Raw genomic sequence first — 21758 nt, 5'->3', positions numbered from 1 at the left:
AAGAAGCATCCTGATCTTAAACGTTTTAAACTCTAAACTATCCGTGAACAGCTGCAAAGTGGCCACAAGAGGGAGCAGTTTACTGTGGTTGAGAACTAAAAACAGCAGGGGACAGAAGGGACAGAAGTTTAGGGGTAATATGAGGGGGAACTTCTTTACGCAGAGAGTGGTGGCGGTGTGGAATGAGCTCCCAGTGGAAGTGGTGGAGGCAGGTTCATTGGTATCATTTAAAAATAAATTGGATAGGCATATGGATGAGAAGGGAATGGAGGGTTATGGTACGAGTGCAGGCAGGTGGGATTAAGGGGAAGAAAAAATTTGTTCGGCATGGACTTGTAGGGCCGAGATGGCCTGTTTCCGTGCTGTAATTGTTATATGGTTATATGGTTTTGTCTGTTCCCTCCCTAGATGTTGCCTGATCTGCTCAATTCCTTCAGCTCTCTGTGCTTTTGTCTGGATTCCAGCATCTGCAGTTCATTGTGCATCCGGGATGATATCAGTGTTTGTTAGTTAACATGAAGTTATTTAATAGCATGAGTGAAAAGTACGGGTTTTACGGGTGTCAGAGGTTATGGGGAGTAGGAGGAGAATGGGGTTAGGAGGGAGAGATAGATCAGCCCTCATTGAATGGCGATGTAGACTTGATGGACCAAATGGCCTAATTCTACTCAATATGATACAATATAATTTATTTATCTCAGGAGGGAAATTGATCTGCCAACAGTCATAAAAAACACAAAATACATGAAATTAAAGTGACAAGTGGAAAGGCTAGGGGGGTGTGCAAAGATTGAGGAGGGGTAAGGGAGTCACTCTGTCTCAGTCTACCCCCCCGAAAGAAGGGGGAGGAGTTGTAAAGTTTGATAGCCACAGGGAAGAAGGATCTCCTGTGGCGTTCTGTCCTGCATCTTGGTGGAACCAGCCTGTGGCTGAAGGTACTTCTCAGATTGACCAGTGTGTCATGGAGGGGGTGAGCTGTATTATCCAGGATGCTCTGCAGTTTGAGGAGCATCCTCCCCCACCAAGCCCACCTCTTATTTCTTGTGATCTTATGAAAAGTAAAGGGATCTTTCTTGGGACAGGAAAAGTGAGATGAATCTCCATTCCTTGTGTCCTGATGGAATTTGGGCTTAGTACATTGAAGTGGTTCTGGGGTAAATGATCAGACATGGTTCATGTGGGGTTCAATGGCCTATTCCTGCTTCTATTTCTTGTATTCTTACGTTATCTGTAGAGGGCCTGGAACTAAGAAATAGAGGTGGGATTTTTAGTTTCAAGATATAGCGTTTTCCATGCTGTATCTCCAAACTAAACTAAACAAAATGGGTCAAGTTCAGTCACAATGTGTGCCCAGTTCATCTAATCCAAAGAGGAAGCTAAAAAAGTACAGGTAAAAGTTCAAGGTGGAGATTTCTGTGGTGTTACTGGGTATTCCCAGGAAAGAGCTGCTCAGCTGAGAGCCTTTCTGTTTCCTTGTGTTTTCCAGATGTTGGAGAATCACAGCAGCAGTATGATCGCCACGTGTTCTCAAGATTCTTCCCCTTCACGAGACATGGCACCCCCTCCACTGGTCCACTGTGTCACATTGCCTCCCGGTTTGCCAGCTGGGTACCAGCCCACAGCTGACGATTTACATCAATGCCAACATTCATGGAGCAATGGCAATGGAGAGCATGCATTAGTTGTGGGAAGTCGGAAGAAAGGAAAAACAGCATTTGCAACCCATTCCTTGGAACCTGAAGAGCTAACCAAGGAGAATGGTATGTAGAATATTCCCTAGTGTTTATGGAGTGACGGGAAGGTGGGATAACCTAGACCTGGTGTGAGTGATGGTCGGCATTGACTCGATGGGCCGAAAGGCCTGTTTCCAAGCTGCATCTCTATACTAAGGTCCTCAACATCTCAGATCATCTTTGGTTGCCCTGTGGACTTTGGGTTTGCACTATTATGGTTACCTAGTATTATGGCCATTAAGTTAATGTTTAATTTAGTTTAGAGATACAGCATGGTAACAGGCTCTTCGGCCCAGTGTGTCCATGCCGACCAGCGATCCCTGCAAATTAACACTATCCTACACACACTAGGGACAATTTTCACATATACCAAGCCAATTAACCTACAAACCTGTACATCATTGGAGTGTTGGAGGAAACCAATGATCTCGGAGAAAACCCACGCAGGTCACGGGGAGAACGTACAAACCCCGTTCAGATAGCACCCGTAGTCGGGATCGAACCCGGGTCTCCGGCACTGTATGGCAGCAACTCTACCGCTGTGCCACCCTTGTGTTTTTAATTATTATATATTATGTTTTGTGTTATTGTGTTGACAAGCCACTTGAGCTGCAGCAAGTAAGAATTTCATTGTTCTGTTGCTGGTAGTGTGACTATTGAAGTCTCACATTCCTAGCTATAGTAGATGTGAAAATAAACTCACTGGAGTATTTGTGTGAATATTTAACTCTCAGACAATGACCTTTATAGATGGTAACAGGTTTCCGCCCAGGTTTTGAGCTCTGGTTTAGGGCATACTAAGACTTGCCTTTTGATGTAATGTCAAGAATGGAATTTTTAAAAAGTTCCATACCATCACTTCTCTCTTTACATACACACTTTGGTGTTTGTTTATATCTGAGGAGTATGTTTTCAATCTGAACTTTGCCTGATCTATACGGAGGAGAACAATACATTGAACTATTTCTCAATTCCGAGAGCAACCTTGTGCTTTTAGTTTCCCAACAGAACAGGTTTAGATTAGGAGACAGGAGGCTTGTACCTTGTTATGTGCATGTGTTGTGATGGCAAAGGTCACAGAACTATCAGTTTGTTGTAAACTGTTACATTCAACATTACCAGCCCACAGTTTTGACTGAAATGTCTGTAATTTAGTTTAGAGATACAGCCTGGAAATAGGCCCTTCGGCCCACAGAGTCCATGCCAACCAGCTATCCCTACATACTAACACTATCCTACACACACTAAGGACAATTTACAATTTTACCAAGCCAATTAGCCTACAAATCTGTGTAAGGAGGAACTGCAAATGATGGTTTAAACCAAAGATAGACATAAAAAGCTGGAGTAACTCAGCGGGACTGGCAGGATCTCTGGAGAGCAGGAATGGGTGGTGTCACCCATTCCTTCTCTCTGGAGAGGCTTCCTGTCCTGCTGAGTTACTCCAGCTGTTTGTGTCTATCTTAGCCTACAAACCTGTATGTCTTTGGAGTGTAGGAGGAAACAGGAGCACCCAGAGAAAACCAACGCAGGTCATGGGGAGAACGTACAAACTCCATACAGACAGCACCCGTAGTCAGGATTGAACCGGATCTCTGGCACTGTAAGACAGCAGGTCTACCGCTGTGCCACCGTGTTGTGTAATGTCAGAGAATTGCCTAGTCCTGGGAGATGAGCAGAACAATAACACATACTTGTTTTCATCTCATCAGCCAGCCTATAAACATGTTTATTTAATAAGATTAGGGACAAAAAAAAACATTTAAAAAATGTGCAATTAACAGTAAGATGCTTTGCATGGACTTGGAGTCATAGAGTTATATAACATGGAAACAGGTCCTTTGGCCCAACCTACCCATGACTTCCAAGATGCCCCATCTACAGGAGTCCCAACAGCCCACATCTGGCCCATATCCCTCTAAACTGTACCTATCCATGCATCTGTCCAATTCCCTTTTAAATGTTAAAGTGCCAGCGTCAACTATCTCCTCTTGAGCTTGTTAAACAATACCTACCACCTTTAAGAGATTCTGCGTGACAAAAGTTTATTAAATAATTTTTGTCTACAACAGAACGATGGCGGAGCTTCTGCCTCACAGCGACAGAGACCCGGGTTTGATCATGACCTTGGATGCTGTCCGTGTCGTGTTCTCCCTGTTCCTCCGGGTGCTCTGATTTCCTCCCACACCCCAAGGATGCACAGGGCTGTAGTTTAATTAGCCTCTATAAATTGCCCCCAGTGTTGCCCCCAGGAAACCAGATGGATTATTTGCTGGTAACATGGACTAGGAACGTAAAACAGTACAGCATGGGAACATGCCCTTCAGCCCATGATGTTTGTGGCAAACACAACGCCAAATTAAGCACATTTCCCCAGCCTGCACATGATCCATATTGCTCAATTTCCATACATATTCATGTGGCTATCTAAAATCCTCTTAAACGCCTCTATTATGTCTGCCTCCACCACCACTGGTGGTAGTGCCTTCCAAGCACCCAGCACCCTCTGTGTATTGAAAGAAAACTTGCCCAGGCATCTTCTTTAAACTTTGCCTCTCTCACCTTAAAATTGTGCCTCTGGTCTTTGAAATTTCCATTCTGGAGAAAAAGGTTCTGACAGTCTACCCTATCCATGCCTCTTATAATTTTACATGCTGCCCTTTTACGACAGGTCTCCCCTGAGCCTCCGATGTTCCGGTGAAAACAATCCAAGTTTGTCCAACCTCTCCGTACAGCAACCTCTCTGTACAGCTAATGCACCTGAGTGAGAGATAAGAACTGGTTCCATTTGGCATGTCATTCCTGAGGTCATTGTTAACGTCACTTAAGCAGAATAGGAAGGAAGAACCCCAACAAAAAATTGGTGCCGCTAATCTGGAATGCCTTGCAGGAGTGGCACTTTTCTATTTTTAACATTGGGCGAGATATGTGTGATGAAAGGAACCAGTTCCCTGAGCTTTTGAGCAAGGATTCAAAGTCCTTGAAATAGAAATTCTGTGCAGGGCCAGGCTGTACATCTCAACAGGTCAATGCAAAACCCCATCCCACCTTCTACATTTCATCCTCTTGGCAAATCCTACCAATGCTTCATCCTCATCTGCCTTCCTCCCATACGCATAATTTGATCTCTGCACTTGTACTTGCAATATCCAGATTCTAACCATTTTCCAAATAAGGAGGTTGCTTCTTAATTCTTTCCATGGACTTAATATTGTCCATCTTACACCTAAGGCCCTGTTTTCTGGTCTTGCCTACATGCAGTCTCTTAACTTGCTTTAATCATTGTAAAGATGTCACCAGACTTCAATCTTTCCTACATAAAAGGTTACATTCGGATCAGTCATTTCTTGGCTTGACATATCTGATTTTGTTCTTATAACTATTTTTACACTTTATACTTTGAGAATTTGGACTTAAGAATTGTACTCTGTCCCTAGCACAGTCCAGTAAAAATGTGGGCATGGATATTGTGTACAGTGTCCCAACCAGTGTCCAATAGAAATTATGTATGAATTTCACATTTTGTCAGCTTCTCAATTCTATCCTGTTAAAAATAGTTTGTGTGTCATATTTGAGGCTGGCTGTTCTGTCACAGTTACTGACCTCGCCACCATCAAAGGGATCTTCTATTGATGGGGGTGCCCCAAAAAGACAGCCAGAATCATCCAAGATCCCAAGCTCTAATTTCACTCCTACCATCGGGTAGAAGGTACGGGAGGGAGCTTGAAATGGGTAACCGACTGATTCAAGAGTGGTTTCTTCCTGACAGCAATCGAATTGTTAATACTATGCAAAACTAACCTCAGCAACTATGAACTTCCATGAACTGTCCTTGGTTGCACCAAGAAGCTCAGCTTTTGCACTGGTATTGAATTATTTTATTATATTGAACTGTCCTTGGTTGCACCAAGAAGCTCAGCTTTTGCACTGGTATTGAATTATTTTATTATATTATCTGTGTGTACTGCATTTATAGGACGGTTAAACTGCAGCAAGTAAGAATGCCATTGTTCCTTGTCAGTACATAAGAGAATTAAAGACTCAAGTCTCTTGACACTTGAAGTATAAAGGAAGGCAGTTCTTCTTTGTTACGGAGAGAACTGAATTCTGTTCTGGGTAATGGACCTCAGAGAAGAATGATTGAAAATGTCTAATGTGATACCAAGACTCAAAGGGTTAAGTTATGAGACTAGGTTGAATAAACGTGGCCAGAGTCCTTTTGAGTCAATTGCGATTGATTTGATTAAATTATTTAAGATGTTGAACATAATTATTTCCTCTGAGGGAGAAACTAGAACAAGAAGTCATAATTTTAAATTGTTTTTGTCTGTTTTGGTGAGTGAAAGTACAGCTCCCATTTTACGTGCAGTTATTTCGGAATTATATGAGCTAAAATGGAGAAAGTTCCCCACTTCAAATGGTATAAATGGGGTGTATCGAGTACTGGAGTTTTGTCTCTCAGTTTGCATCATCTGATTTTCCACTAATCTATGAACTATTAAAACAATCTGTGTGATTTATTTTAATGAGGTATTGTGGCATTTAAATATGACTGCTGTTGAAATCTGTTTTGGGGAAATTGCTTCAACTCCTTGTTTTCATTTATCCAACACTTGACTGAGCTTTACTGATGTAGAAGAGAGTGCAGCTGCTTCTGATTATCAGAACAGGCCTCCAGTTCCAGCAGGACGCAATGGTTTAGCACTGAGCCTTTGCAACTCATTTCCGCAGAACATAGAACAGTACAGCACAGGAACAGGCCCTTCGGCCCACAATGTCCATACCCATCATGATGCCAAGACCAACATTTATCTGCCTCCATTCCCTGCACATCTACAGTATGTGTCTATCCAAAAGTCTCTTAAATGCCACAATCATATCTGCCTCCACTGCCACCTTCTGCCAGTACATTCCAGGCACCCACCCACTGTAATATAAAGAAAATACTTGTTCCACACATCTCGCTTAAACTTTGCCCCTCCCACCTTAAAGCTGTATCCTCAAGTATTCGATTTCTCGATCCTGGGGAAAAAAGACACTGACTGTCTATCCTATCTATGCCTCTCATCTATATTACTAAAAGTCTGATCTTGACCACTTCCTGTTGTTCTGTATATTGACTTTAGAAAAAACGCTGCCAGTTATGGCTGTGATTTTTGACCATGTTACTTAGAGTCCCCCTTCGCAGTACAGGACAAGACGATTTTTCCCATCGATGAAAATTAAAAAAGTTATTAGTGTTTAAAAAATGTTGAGATTCTCTCTCCTGAAGGCCACGCCTCTTCCAGAGGGACTATAAAACCCAGAAGTGTTGAGTGCCTCAGTCAGTCGCTGCAAGATGGGGGATAGAGGGTCACGTCTCTCAGTCTGAGCTGTGAAGAACACTGAACTCATGTCTACAAAACTATGAGTGTGTTTTTAATGACCTTGAGTGCCCTTAATGTGGTTTGAAAATGAAAATGTGGTTGGTTTGAAGTGAAGCACTGCAAATGGCTGTTGGTGGTGGTTGGTTTGAAGTGAAGTACTGCAAATGGCTGTTGGTGGTGGTTGGTTTGAAGTGAAGCACTGCAAGTGGCTGTTGGTGGTGGAAACTTGACAACTTCCTGTTTGCACTCTATATTGATTTTAGACAAAAAGCTACCACTTACGTCTGTGGTTTTTTGGCCATCTTACAAAAGTGTTATTTGTGTTTAAAAAATGTTCAGAATGGCTCTCCTGCCAATCACGCCATGAAGGCCACACCCCTTCCCGCGGGAGGGGGGAGGGATTATAAAACCCAGAAGTGTGGGTGTGGCTCAGTCTCTGCAAGATGGGGGAGGGAGAGGTCACAACTCTGTTTGAGCTGTGAATCAACTGAACACACTGAATGTCAACTGAACTGTGAGTGGTGGTTTTGTGGGGTTTTATGGTGGTTTCACCCTGCTTGAAATGGCATGAAACTGCGCTTGCATTTTGTGGCCTTGCACCCTGCTGGAAGTGGTAGGAAACTGCACCTGAATTTGGTGGCCTTGCACCCTGCTTGAAGTGGTATGAAACTGCATTTGAATTTGGTGGCCTTGCACCCTGCTTGAAGTGGAATTTCAAGGAATAGCCGTGAGTCAACTGCCAGCTCACCAGTCGTGAGTGAGCTTCCAGCACATCTGGCTTGAGTGACTGAGCTGCCATCCCAAAAATCCATTTGGCCCACAATCTCCATACTAGCCCTCTGGAAACCAGTCCCTTCAATCCACAACATACTAGCGATCCAGAACCCCCCCCCCCCCCTCCACTGGGCACCAATATTGGAATTGGGGGACCAGCCCTCCCGTGTGAACATGGGACCCAACGGGTCCCACAGTCTAGTCATTTTATATACTTCTACCAGTTCTTCCGCACACTCTGGCATTCCAGAGAAAACAATCCAAGTCTGTCCAAAACCATCCCACAGCTAACACCCTCTAATCCAGCCACCATTCTAATTTCAATAACAATTCTAAATATACAACTGTCATCAAACTACATTGTGAATTAAGAATTGTGCGTTGGTAAGACCATTTGCTGGAACTGCATTGTAATGCACAGGTGGCAAATGTTGCTATTTTTTTTTAAATATTTCCTATCCATGTACCTGTCCAAATGCATTTTGTTATAGTACCTGCCTCAACTACCCCCACTGCCAGCTCATTCCAGATACCCACCACCCTCTTTGTAGAAAGTCCTTCTAACACAGTCACCTCTTTCAAAAGTCACTGGGTCGCATCGACCCCGATAATGCAGGCCAGCACAGCACGGCCTGACTTGAATGTTTAGACAAAATGCAAATCCAGTCCAATGAACTGGGTCTATAGTAGGGCAGATAGACACAAAATGCTGGAGTAACTCAGCGGGTTAGGCTGCATCTGTGGAGATAAGGAATATGTGATGTTTTGGGTTGAGACCCATCTTCAGACCCTATAACATGGCAGATGATCTTTGATATTTTTGCAATGTGGCCTTAAATTCTGAGTCGATCTGGAGTGAATCTTGAACCCAGAAACTTTAGACTTGGATGCAAGAGCACTACCAGTGTAGCACAACTGAAAGCAGTTACTGAATCGGAAGTGCTGGTGGAATGATGTCACTTGCATGGGCCCGTTTCCACACTGTATCTCTAAAGTCTAACAGTAGGGTTGAACTGGCTAAACCGTTTAACCTTTTAGGGATACATAGTCTTCTCATTGCTTTGTGGAGCTTGCTCCACCAGTGAGGTGTGTACTGATGAATGGTTTTCAGTGTCCACAATCAGTATGGGAAAAATGCCTGGCTGTGGGATTTGGGATCATGGCCCCTCTGGATTGATGTCTAGATCTCATCTCCTGCCAGAAGTTCTTTGGGAGGAAATTCTAGCTCCTCTTGCCGATGTTTACAAATGACAATGGTTTCTTGGGTGAGGTTCCATATGGGTATCCGCTGCTCTAAGGGGCTGATTCATGGCTTAAATGACTTGGAAAATGAAATGTTGGAGTGTGAATACACAAATGTATAAATGCAGCGAAGATAGACACAAAATGCTGGAGTAACTCAGTGAGACAGCTCTCTTTAAGCCTTTCCATCCAGTCTTTGTGTCGACTCAAACGATTAAGCTATGGGGAAATGGCTTAGTTTATAAATGAGGATATTTTCACAGAATGACAAGCAGGGAGCATGTGTAAATATCTAAAAAGAACACTGAATGTGATTTTAAAGAAACGTGAGTCAAGTGTTTAATTGTCATATGTACCTGTAACGGAACAATGAAGTTCTAAATTTATTGTTGCTTAAAAGGCTGCTAACACAAACGCACAGATGAATATACATCAATAATACAATTAATTAGTAACAGTCACATTGGGTAATCATAATAGGGCAAAACCGAAGTGTGTAGTTCAACCAAAGACGCAGACCATTGTAGGTTATAGCTGCTGAGGTTAGAGTTATGCAATGTTCAAGAACCTCAGTAGACCCTAACTTAATAATTGTGTTATCTTTGTTACATCCCAACTTTGTTGTCCGCCACATATATTATGTTTAAGGACAATCCTTGTTCCAACAGGCTTGCAGCAGGTTGAAGGTTGGTCCTCGCACAGACTGAGAAATGGCCTTGTCCACAGCATGGAGGACAACAAAAGACGGACACACGGAGAGATGGGTGCAGCTAGTCTCGGTGACAAGGTTGGGATGGTTCTTGTTCACCTGCAGGAAGATATGCAGAACGTCTTACGGCGACTCGGACATCTTGAAAACCTGGCAACATCTCAGGTTTGCAAATAATAGAACGTAGGGCTCAGAACAGGCCTTTTGGCCCACGTTGTCCGCGCTGAACATGACGTCAAATTAAACCAATCCCATCTGGCTGCACATGATCCATATCACCCCACATTTCCTTGTATTACTATGCCTCACTGAAACCCTCTTAACCCACTGGAACCCTTGTTTCTGCTTCCACTATCACCCGTGGCAGTGCGCTCCAGAACCCACTACTTTGTGTTTAAAAAAAAAAAACAAGGTTTGAATGAAATTTCATTCCTGTAGTCATGACATTACAAAAAAAAACCAAGCCACACAATTAACACAGTTTACACAAACATCCATCACAGTGAATCTCCAACACCTCCTCACTGTGATGGAAGGCAAAAGTCCTATCTCTTCCCTTTGTTCTTCTCCCATGGTCCAGCAGTCCAACTGCAGCGTCAAGGTGACTGGGGCTCACGAAGTTAAAGCCCCCGGCGGGCGATGGTACGTCCTGCAGCCGTTTAAGCCGCGCTGGGCGATGCTAGGCCCCGCTCGGAGTCATTTAAACCCCGCGATTCCGGCGAGAGAAGTTGCCATTGCGGGAGCACCGAAAAGCGGTCTTCCACCAGGGACCAGTAGGCTTTTGACCCACAATGTTTGTGCTGAACAGGATGTCAGATAAAACTTAATCTCTTCTGTCTGCATATGATCCATATCCATATGCCGGATGTGATATTTTCCAATTGTGTTTCTCTTTTACTGTATGTTACTGTAATTCAGTAATCTACTTTCAGTATTTCGCAACAGCAGTCCATATTGGGAATAGCTCTTTAACCCCCACACCTTGCCCGCACAGCACAATCCCACCTCACCGCCCCCCTCCATCACCTCCTCGCAAATGCCCTCATCACCCTCACACCGCCTCCCCCACCCTCTACCGCTTGCCACTCTGAGCCCCCAACTCCTCCCCCTCACAATTCCTCCTCCTCCCCTTCAAATCGTCCTCTCCTCACCCCATCCTCATTCTCCCCATCAAACTCCCCTCCGCATTCTGTTCAACCCCTCCCCAATCTCCTCACCCCCCCCCTCTTCCTCCCCTGCCACACCCCCTGACCCCTCCTTCCTCACACCCCCTTACTCTCACGCACCCCACTCCTCCCCCTCACGCCCCCCCCCCCATCCTCATGCCCCATTCCTCCCCGTCCTCCACTAATCATTCCCTCACCCCCACTCCTCTCCGCCCTCCCCCCCCCCCCCCCCCCCCCCCCCCCCCCCCCCCCCCCCCCCCCCGCCTCCATATCCTTCCTGAAATGGGGTGCCGTCAGAGGAAGAAATCCAGTCAAAAGGCAGACAGCCATTAATTAATGGGGCTCCAGTCTCTGCAGCCTGCGAACACACTGCAAATCAATGCGGGCACTGCAATGCAACTCGTGTTACTGCCATGCGTGGGGAATGTCATCATCAATGATGAACAAGGAGATAAAGGGAAGACTCGTAGGAGTTCTGACAATTGTCAATCGTTAATGGTGGTGAAACTGCACAGGGGAACAATTGCAATCTTGCATATTTGGTAAACAATCCCTTAGTGTGTAACCTGAGTCAGCTCCAATCTTCGGGAGACTAAAGTGCAGCAGCTTGCCTCTTGTTCCACAGCTATCTAGGAATGAAACACTGAATTTCTGTCTATATATCATGGTATTTCATTTCACATTATGAAATGCTGAGATTCAAGCAGATATTAAGGATTTTCATAAGGAACACATATATAGATATATTTTTTTTTGGTTAAAGTGGACTTGGTCCTGAGGATGGGGACGAGGTTTGGTGGATCACAGGATCGGAGGACCAGGACATGAGAGGGATTGGTCTTTGGAAAGGGAGTTGGTTGGATCAAGATTGAGGTCAGGGGTGGTGAAGGTTCGGAGGTCATGACGGTGAGGGTGCAGAGCCAACAGGGATAGCAAGACGGGATAGACCAAGTGGTGGTAATTCCCTGTCTGACCCAGACCAGACCTGCAGTATAAAGAACGGTTTGCCTCATGAAATTCTAACGATAATAAGTCTTGGGATAGGTGATGCACGTTTTACTGCATTCCACCCTAAACAAATTGGCAAAGGGAATGACATCATCCATGTACCCCCGATGGGTCAATCATGTCACTAGAGCTAAAGTGATAAATCTACTCGCACAAATCAACCAGGTAATGGTCAGGTGAACACAGTTACTGTAAAATGATGACCATTTTGTTGATGTTCAAAAATCTCTGCACATCATCCTCCCTGCTGAAAATCGATCCTACTTCCAGCTGCAAGCCGGCTGCTGTTCTGACGTATTTCATTTGCTGACACAATGCTTGATTCATTCAGTCCTGTGAATTTCCCCAGATTTTCTCTCGCACATTTTGTTTCGTCCTGGAGCCAAGAGTGCTCCTAGACCTGTCACTGAAAAACAGGACAGCAAATGAGGGACCCTAGCCAGGATTCTGCAGAGAGCATTCCCACAATGATGATCAGAGGCTGAATGGCATAGGAACAGCAAATCCACCCCCCCCCTCCCTCCCCACCCCTCCAGTTGGATATTAGCTTTGACTGTGTCACTTGATGTCGCGCATGAAAAAAACTCCTTCAATATATATAACATATGGTTGTTAACGATTGTGTTATTAAAGCACAGATGCTGTACTTGCTCGGTTGCAGTACTTTGCCGTATTTGTCTACATCCAACACAACAACACAAAACAGCACAGAATAGAATAGAATTGAACAGGAAAAAGGTTCCCAATGTTGGGCGAGTCCAGAACCAGGGGCCAGAGTCTTAGAATAAAGGGGAGGCCATTTAAGACTGAGGTGAGAAAAAACGTTTTCACCCAGAGAGTTGTGAATTTGTGGAATTCCCTGCCATAGAGGGCAGTGGAGGCCAAATCACTGGATGGATTTAAGAGAGAGTTAGATAGAGCTCGAGGGGCTAGTGGAATCAAGGGATATGGGGAGTAGGCAAACACGGGTTATTGATTGGTGCTGGCTCAAAGGGCCGAATGGCCTCCTCCTGCACCTATTTTCTATGTTTTTATGTTTAATGCCTTTTATTGTCATTTAAACAGATAAGGTTTAAATGAAATTTCATTCCTGCAGTCATGACATTACAAAAAAAAAACCAAGACACACAATTAACACAATTTACACAAACATCCATCACAGTGAATCTCCAACACCTCCTCACTGTGATGGAAGGCAAAAGTCCTATCTATTCCCTTTGTTCTTCTCCCACGGTCCAGCAGTCCAACTGCAGCGTCAAGGTGACTGGGGCTCACGATGTTAAAGCCCCCGGCGGGCGATGGTACGTCCTGCAGCCATTTAAGCCGCGCTGGGCGATGCTAGGCCCCGCTCGGAGTCACTTAAACCCCACGATTCCGGCGAGAGAAGTTGCCGTTGCGGGAGCACCGAAAAGCGGTCTTCCACCAGGGACCAGTAGGCTTTTGACCCACAATGTTTGTGCTGAACAGGATGTCAGATAAAACTTAATCTCTTCTGTCTGCATATGATCCATATCCATGTGCCGGATGTGATATTTTCCAATTGTGTTTCTCTTTTACTGTATGTTACTGTAATTCAGTAATCTACTTTCAGTATTTCGCAACAGCAGTCCATATTGGGAAGAGCTTTTACACTTTTTTGCAAAAACTATCATGCACAACTGCTTGCTATTCAAACTGCATTGTTTCTGTAGTGCAAATAAACTTGTGGAATCCGAATTTTTAAAATACAGCATTATTTCTACAAAATTATTTGTGTCATATCCACAGTGATAACATCCATGTATTATGATTAACAGCTGGTTAAATACTTCACAGAGCAAATTATTTCTTATGTGGCAAAACGTGAAAATTTACACTTTCCTCTCTGGGGTTTTATCCACTTTTTTTTCCCTGAAGTCAGCCATGATCACGTTGAATGGCGATGCTGGCTCGAAGAGCCGAAAGGCTTACTCCTGCACCTACTGTCTATTGTCACTGACTTATCTGGGACTGTGTTAGAATAGCAGTGAGCAATTTGACAGTGTCCTATTCAGCTGTTTCGGGCATTATTCAGCAAAGGAGGTCAATATAAACAAGCCAGATCATCTCTCTTTCTGAGCTCCATAAATGATGTTCCCAAGAAAGATCAGCAGGTGGGGATCTGGAGCAGGCTTTTTGTTTCGCCTTCCAAAGTTGGAATTCTATTCCAGCTTGAGGGATCTGTGATTAATATTGAACTGGTGCCGTTGTGATGTGCAGTGTGTGGTGATGCACCTGCAGTAACATCACCTGTAAAGGTGTGCCCAGGAATAGTTGTATACGCCGTATTGTGAGAATAATGCCAACTCAACAGAATTAAGTTATTTTTTAAATTCACCCTGAGTATAACATACGCGTCAAGTTTTTTTTTCTCTCAATTAAAAAAAGAGGACACAAGGTGCTGGCGTAACTCAGTAGATCAGGCAGTTTCTCTGGAGAACATGGATAGATTATGTTTTAGTTTGGAAGCTTTCTTGAGAAATCTTCAGACATCATCTACCATATTCTTCAGGGATGTGTCTGAGTTACTCCAGCACTTTGTCTCTTATTTGTAAATCAGCAACTGCAGTTCGTTGTGTCTCAAAGATTTTCATACTGTTTACTTGGAGTAAAGTGAAGATGCAAATTGATAGTCGCAATCAGCTGAAGTGTAACCAGGGGAAAAGTTAATTACTGCATAGAAAATCAGGATAGAATAGAAACAGCGGTATTACAAACTAGACCTAGAGAACTTCAGTTAGACTCAAGGTATTGGGTTCATTCTTCCTAATGGCAAAGAATGAGGCTATTTGTCTTTGTATGTTTGTATGTTCTCCCTGTGACCAGCGTGGTTTTCTCCGAGATCTTCTGAGCATCTGGATGTGTGGGAGAAAACCAATGTGCAGGTTATTTGGTTTGGTGTAAATGTACAATTGTCCCTAGTGTGTGTAGGATAGTGTTGGTGTGCGAGGATCGCTAGTCAGTGGGCCGAAGGGCCTGTTTCTGCACTGTATCTCTAAACTAAACTAAACTTTAACTTGTGCTTATCAATAATTAGAAATATTGAGCAGTAGGTAGAAAAGTTTAACGTTAACGTTTTCTTGCAATGGTACGTGGCCTTGAAAATCTGTTCATTTGGGCCTGCTTTTCAACTATAAATTTTCACAAAGTAGCAAGAGAGAGGAACTAAACTCTGGAATAGATATCCAGGCCCACATGTGTGACCAAAATATGAAAGATTGTGGAACACATCTCTTCTAATTCTGAAAACATTACAGGTATATTGCTTTATGCTGTATATATGATTCTTTTTTTTTGAAGTTTAACAAATGAAATTTTTATGTTATGCTAACAATGTTTGTTTAGGGCCAGAGGTCAAACATGACTGGTCATGTTGGTGACCTCACACGGAAGCATTTTTTTCATAACTGTTTTATCTTACAAACTGAATTTTAAAAAGCTAGAATGTTCATATTTTTAGCAGATATGCATTATAGTTCTACAGGTAGGAAAATAGCAATGAATAGGATTAATCTCTTACAAGATTTTTTTTTAATGTATTACTTTATGTGATGCCATCTGGTCACGTATGTGACATTTTGGTTCACTTTCCAAAGAATGGCCCTACAGATCATAAGTGGTAGGAGTAAAAATTAGGCCATTTGGCCCATCAACTCTACTCTGCCATTCAATCATGGCTGATCTATCTCTTCCTCCCAACCCAATTCTTCCTGCCTTCTCACTTTAACCTCTGACAACCCTATCAATCAAAAGTCTATCCTTAAATATATCCACTGACTTTGTCTCCACAGCCTTCTGTGGCAAATGATTCCACAGGTTCACCACCCTCTGATTAAAGAAATTCCTCCTTCCTAAATGAACGTCCTTTAATTATGCGGCTATGACCCCAATAGTCCTAGACTCTCCCACTAGTGGAAACATCCTCTCTACATCCACTCTATCCAAGCGTTTCACTATTCTGTAGTTTTCTATTAGGTCCCCCCCCCCCTCATTCTTCTAAACTCCAGCGAATATGGAACCTGTGCCATCATCATATGTTAACCTACTCATTCCTGGGATAATTCTTGTAAACCTCATCTGAATCCAGTCCAGAGCCAACACATCCTTCCTCAGTTATGGTGCCCAAAATTGCTCTCAATATTTCAAATGCGGCCTGATCAGTGCCTCATAGAGCCTCAGCATTACATCCCTGTTTCTGTATACATGCCCTCTTGAAATAAATGCTAGCATTGCATTTGCTTTCCTTGCTCATTAACACTCAATCCCACAAATACGCTCACTTCAAGCTTAATCCTCCCATAGGCAGATCATTGAATACTATGAAAACAAGCTTTGTAATGCAATTCTTACACACAGCCTACTGAAATATGAGATCAGTTTTTATGATTAATACTTATTTTTACTTTCTTATTATAGATGGAAGCAACTGAGTTGCAACCTTCATGCTTGAAAATGACTCTGTTTAAGGTGAATAATGTCATGAAAGTTATTGTTTTAATAATATCATACTTTCTTAAATATCAGTGTTTTCTTCCCTGCAATGCACATTACATATGAGATCAAAATTATACTGAAAACAACTTGCTGCTGTCAATGTTGTAAAGGCTGATTTCTTCCTCATTAACCTCTCTCTGAAGTACAATAGAAAGAACAGGTTGTGAATGCGTTTCCTGACATTAACACAATAATCCCCGTCTCTGATTAACTCAAATCTATGCGTCTTGTGAAAATAATAAATTCACCTTGACCATGGCATAGCACTTTGGGGATCACAAGAAAATATTGCAACATCTTCACACCAAAAACAAACACTAAATGTAACACCCTTAGAACAATGTCATCAGATTAAGCTGTGAGATACATTCATTTAGTGCACAATATATGGGAAGCAGAGTAAGAGTCTTGAACAACACAGATTTGGGGTGAGAGGTTACCTTGGATATTCAGAAATGTGGATGTGAGATTACAATCAGATCAGTTGTGATCTTATTAAATGTCAGAATAGCTGTGGCCTACTCCTGCACCAAATTCCTGTTATAAATACATTTTATAACTGTTCCTTTATACTTAAGTCAAATTATTTTTATACAAATAATAATTGACTTACCTGGGTTCAATCCTGACTGCGGGTGCTGTTTGTACAGAGATTGTACGTTCTCCCTGTGATCGTGCGGGCTTTTTCCAGGAGCTCTGGTTTCCTCCCAAACTTCAAAGACGTACAGGTTTATAGGTTAAGTGGACTGGTAAAATTGTAAATTGTCCCTTGCTTGTGTGGTATAGTATTAGTGTGCAGGGATTGTTGGTCGGCGTGGACTTGGTGGGCTGCAGTACCTGTTTCCACGCTATATCTCAAAACTTTAAAAATAACTTAAAACCAACACTTGAGCCAGGCACACTGCCTGAGGCAGGCGAGCAAGGGTCGCTTCCTATCACTTGGCACCAGTGAAATTCACTTTCAATCTCCCCAATGGTCAATGTTATTTTTATTTTCCCATGTACGGACGTAGAGTGAAATTACTTTTTTTCATACAGTTCAGTAAAGAATTACCATACTTAAAGTACAATCACTGATTAGTACAAAGTGCATAGAAATAGTCCACTGAGACATTGCTTGCAAGAGTTGGCAGGTTTTGGCACCATTTTCAAAGTCCAGTCCGGTCCATGTGCTCGGTGTCTTGGAACAGGTCCAGATCCAGGCCAGCCCCAGGCTGCTGCAGGGCCTTCGGCCATTGCCTTTGTCCATATTGTTCAGTGAACTATTGTCTCTCTCCTCGCCCGGCCACCTTCAGCCTTTGTGCACTGAGGATGCCTCCCGCAGCCAACATTGAGGACGTGGAAGGTCGACTCTCTTACCAGCTCAGAGCTGGTACTCTTACCAGCCCATTAGAATGCCCATTTGAACCAGTCTTCATTTTTCATTAGCTTTTTCTGTTTGTGATCATACATTTTTTTTTCTTGAAGCCTATATCTAAACTCTTGTACCAAGCTCTCTTCGAGACACCTTTATTTATTTATTTATTTATTTATTTGTTTGTTTATTTGTTCCGAACAAGTAAAGACATAAATAGGAATAAATAACAACAGCAAAATCGAAGTAGTCAAACAATTGGACATTCCAGGCAATATTTGCAAAGCAATGAAAAGCATAAAGCAAAATTTAAATGTCCAACACTTTTTCTTTACAAGCTCGAAAAGGAGTGAGAAGAAGAATAACTTATTTAATCTCACCCCTTCTCCCTAAACCCTTCTTCCATATTTAATAATTAATTAATAATAATAAAACCCTAGACAATTTTTAGAGATGCATACAGACATATATATATACACATACAACTGATATACACATACAAGTAATATGTATGAAGTAACAAAAAAACATAAATAAATAATAAATAAAATAATTTTATTGAGTTAAATGGATTCATCTATTAAAATACATTTAAGTGGCTACTTAAATTATGAGAACATGCCCGTAACTGATGTTAGATTAATAACAGATTCAAAATTGCTTAGTTTAGTTTTCCAATCATTCTTGAACTGAAATATGATATCTGTCTAGTATTCTAACAAAAAATTCTTGCATCAAATTTTAAGAGAAATATCTACAGACTTTGTAATTTATTGTCTGACTTCTTTAAATAATGCCGAGCAATCAGTTGCCTTGAAAATGATTTGTTGCTTCAGCTGAAAAGACCATGCAGTCACACGGTGAGCGTCCAAACTCCATGTAGACAGCATGCGTAGTCAGGATTGAAGCCGGGTATCTGGCGCATTAACTTTACCTCTATGCCACAGTGCTGCATTCTAAAAGGTGTTAGAACATTCCGTGTACAATAGATTATTTCTGAATTGGAACGACTGGGTCTGTGTATTAATATGCACGTCACGGCAACTGCAGGTCCATATCTTTCATTTCTTAGATAGGCAATCTAATAATCTAATCATGTTGACATTAATCCTGCTCCCCTTTGTTTGCATTTGTCTTTTTTACAAAATTATGTATTGTGCTTAAGAAAGCTGAAGTTATTAACAGTTTTAGTGAACTGCGGGCATCAGAAATCAAATAGACAATTTAATTGGAACATCCCAGTACCGTGCCATTTTGCCGAATATAATGGGTTTAAACTTTGACATAGCCATTTCATCTTTTCATGCTCTATTGAATTTTCAGTTTACATTTATATTTTGTGTAAATATATTTCAAATTGTTTTTAATCTGTCTTTTTGTAAATCTGGAGCAGATATTTTCAATGTTAAGTAAATCTTGCCACATGATTATATCAGCCCTATCTACAGTTTAATGAAGAATAATGTATTTGCATTGAGCAACGATATCCTGGTTCTCCATCACCCAACATCACTTCCCCCTTTGCATCACTTCCCTCATTGTCCATCAGCCCTGAATGGGATCTGCACACTGTTATAGAGTCATATCGCAAGAAAACAGACCCTTCGGTCCAATTTGCACATGCTGACGAAGATGCCCCATCAACACTAGGCCCACCAGTTTCCAGTTGAACTATATCCCTCTAAAGATTTTCCGTCTGTGTACCTGTCCAAATGTATTTTAAATGTTCACCTGTTCATGCCGGCTGCCTGCTCATGTCAACCACCATGTTTTCTACCCTCTGTACCTCCTCAAACAAAAACAGATCCTTGCTAAAAAAGCAGGATAATTTTCAATCATCGGAGATTTTCTGGTGCTGACGTCCAGCTATGCCCCATTCCACTTACAACTATCTAAAGAGAAAACCCCAGCATTGCACATTGTGGAAAAACACCTTTTGGGATTCTGCCCATTGAATGCACAATTAAAGCATGGAATAATCTCCACCCTACTATAGTTACCCAACCAGATGCAACTAAATTTAAAGTAGCTCTTTCTTCCCAATAACCTTTTCTGGCTTAAGCCCTCCCTTCATCACCTCCAGTTTAAATAAAAATTTGGAATATTTTGGAGGACCAAGAAACAAAGAACCAAGTACCTGTATGTCAATTCTCCTTAATTTTCATGATGATTTGTCCCCCACCTTCCTTATGTTTATAGTAGTGCCCTTGGCATAGTCATAGAATTAGTTTGGCATTCAATGGCTTAAATATTAGAGCAAAAAATATCGACTTTATATATTCTTCTAATGTTACAAAGCATTTTTAATCAGTACAGTACTGATCCTAACTACGGGTGATGTCTGGACGGAGTTTGTAGTAAAGTAAACTACGTTTGTTGTGTAGTCACAGTTATTATGAAGAAAAAAGCCAATGTGCCTGCAAACAGCAATGTGACTGATCTGATCACTCGTTTTTGATAATATTAATTGATAAATAATTAGAAATTAGTTTAGTTTAGAAATACAGTGTGGAGATAGGTCGTTCGGCCCATCGAGTCTGCGTCACTCAACAATCAGGTGTACACTAGTACTATCCTACACACTAGGGAGAATTTACAGAAGCCAATTAACCTACAAACCTGCTCGTTTTTGGAATGTGGGAGGAAACTGGAGCACCCGGTCAAATCTCACATGGTCATGGGGAGAACGTACGAACTCCGTACAGACAACACCCGCGGACAGGATTGAACCCAGGTCTCTGGTGCTGTAAAGCTGCAACTCTACTGCTGTGCCACTGTGCCTCCCATCACTGTGCCACAGTGCTGCTCTATTGAGAGGATAATGGTTTCATCATTTCACTCCTCCAACCCCCAATCTTCTACCCCAGATCCTCCTTCAACATGCAATGTTTTATTTTACCCGAGAGTGGATGATCTTTTACATCTGACCCAAAGTCACTGATTTCTTCAGTTTTTTCATTGGAACATCAGCTTGAATTGAGCTTTTTTTTTTCTAGTTTACAGTAGATTATTAATGTCATGTGTGCCATGAAACAGTGAAAAGCTTGTTCTGCATGCTATCAGGTCAAATCATACTCCGTATGAGTCCAATCATACACAGACAGGAATGAAATGTTCGTAAGTAGACTCTTCTGGAACAGCATGCAGAGGGGCGCCACATTCCAGAAACATCTTGCAATTTCCAAGTCTCTGAAAAGTCCCATTTTTGGCCTAAGGAAATATGCAATTTTTTTATTTTCTCACTTTAAGACCCAATGTCCTGGTGGTGCTGAATCAATGAAGTAGGATGTAGGATGGAACTGCAGCTGCTGGTTTAAACTGAAGATAGATTCAAAATGCTGGAGTAACTCAGCGGAGCAGGCAGCATCTCAAGGATAGAAGTAGTGGGTGACATTTTTGGCTTGAGACCTGAAACATCACCCATTCCTTCTCTCCAGAGATGCTGCCTGTTCTGCTGAGTTACTCCAGCATTTTGTGTCTATCGTCAATGAAGTAGGGGTTGGCCTGGCCCAGTGCGATGCCTTCGGCTCCTTATGCCTTCGGCTCCTATGCCTTCGGCTCCTTATGCCTTCGGCTAGCTCACCCAACTGCTGTAGGGCTTCCCGCAGCCGCCTCTGGTGATACCACAACCTGCGGCTTCCGCTAATATTACATTCATCGCCTCAAGCACAGGCCTTCCATTTATGAGCACAGAAGTTCCCATGTTCCGCTTCCCAAGCCGATCTTGGATCATCACCAAGACTGGTCACCCACCTCGTCAATTTTCAGTGACCATTGAGAGCATACTAATTACTTAATCTGATATGTCCACACTTCATGGCCATGTTTCTCGTCTCTTTCACACCTCAATCAGAAATATTTATTACAGTCCAATATGAAATTACTGCACATTAA

The 21758-nt window shown here is 42.4% G+C and overlaps 1 protein-coding gene across 3 annotated transcripts in view; it reads left to right on the top strand.

The window, feature by feature from the left end:
- The window catches only part of LOC129710316 (acyl-CoA-binding domain-containing protein 5-like), a 58828-nt gene that overhangs the window by 26935 nt on the left and 10135 nt on the right, over positions 1-21758 (top strand). For 2 of the 3 annotated variants that reach the window (XM_055657222.1, XM_055657221.1), the window contains exons 8-10: positions 1487-1760; positions 9784-9989; positions 16433-16483. In XM_055657222.1, coding sequence (XP_055513197.1) covers positions 1487-1760; positions 9784-9989; positions 16433-16483 — 531 coding nt within the window. The remainder of the gene's footprint in view (positions 1-1486; positions 1761-9783; positions 9990-16432; positions 16484-21758) is intronic. The other variant, XM_055657223.1, reaches the window with a different exon arrangement.

Source organism: Leucoraja erinacea, chromosome 27 (assembly GCF_028641065.1).
Source record: "Leucoraja erinacea ecotype New England chromosome 27, Leri_hhj_1, whole genome shotgun sequence".
Classification (NCBI taxonomy): domain Eukaryota; kingdom Metazoa; phylum Chordata; class Chondrichthyes; order Rajiformes; family Rajidae; genus Leucoraja; species Leucoraja erinaceus.
Note: the sequence above shows the minus strand (reverse complement) of the source record. Positions and strands in the feature narration are given on the sequence as shown.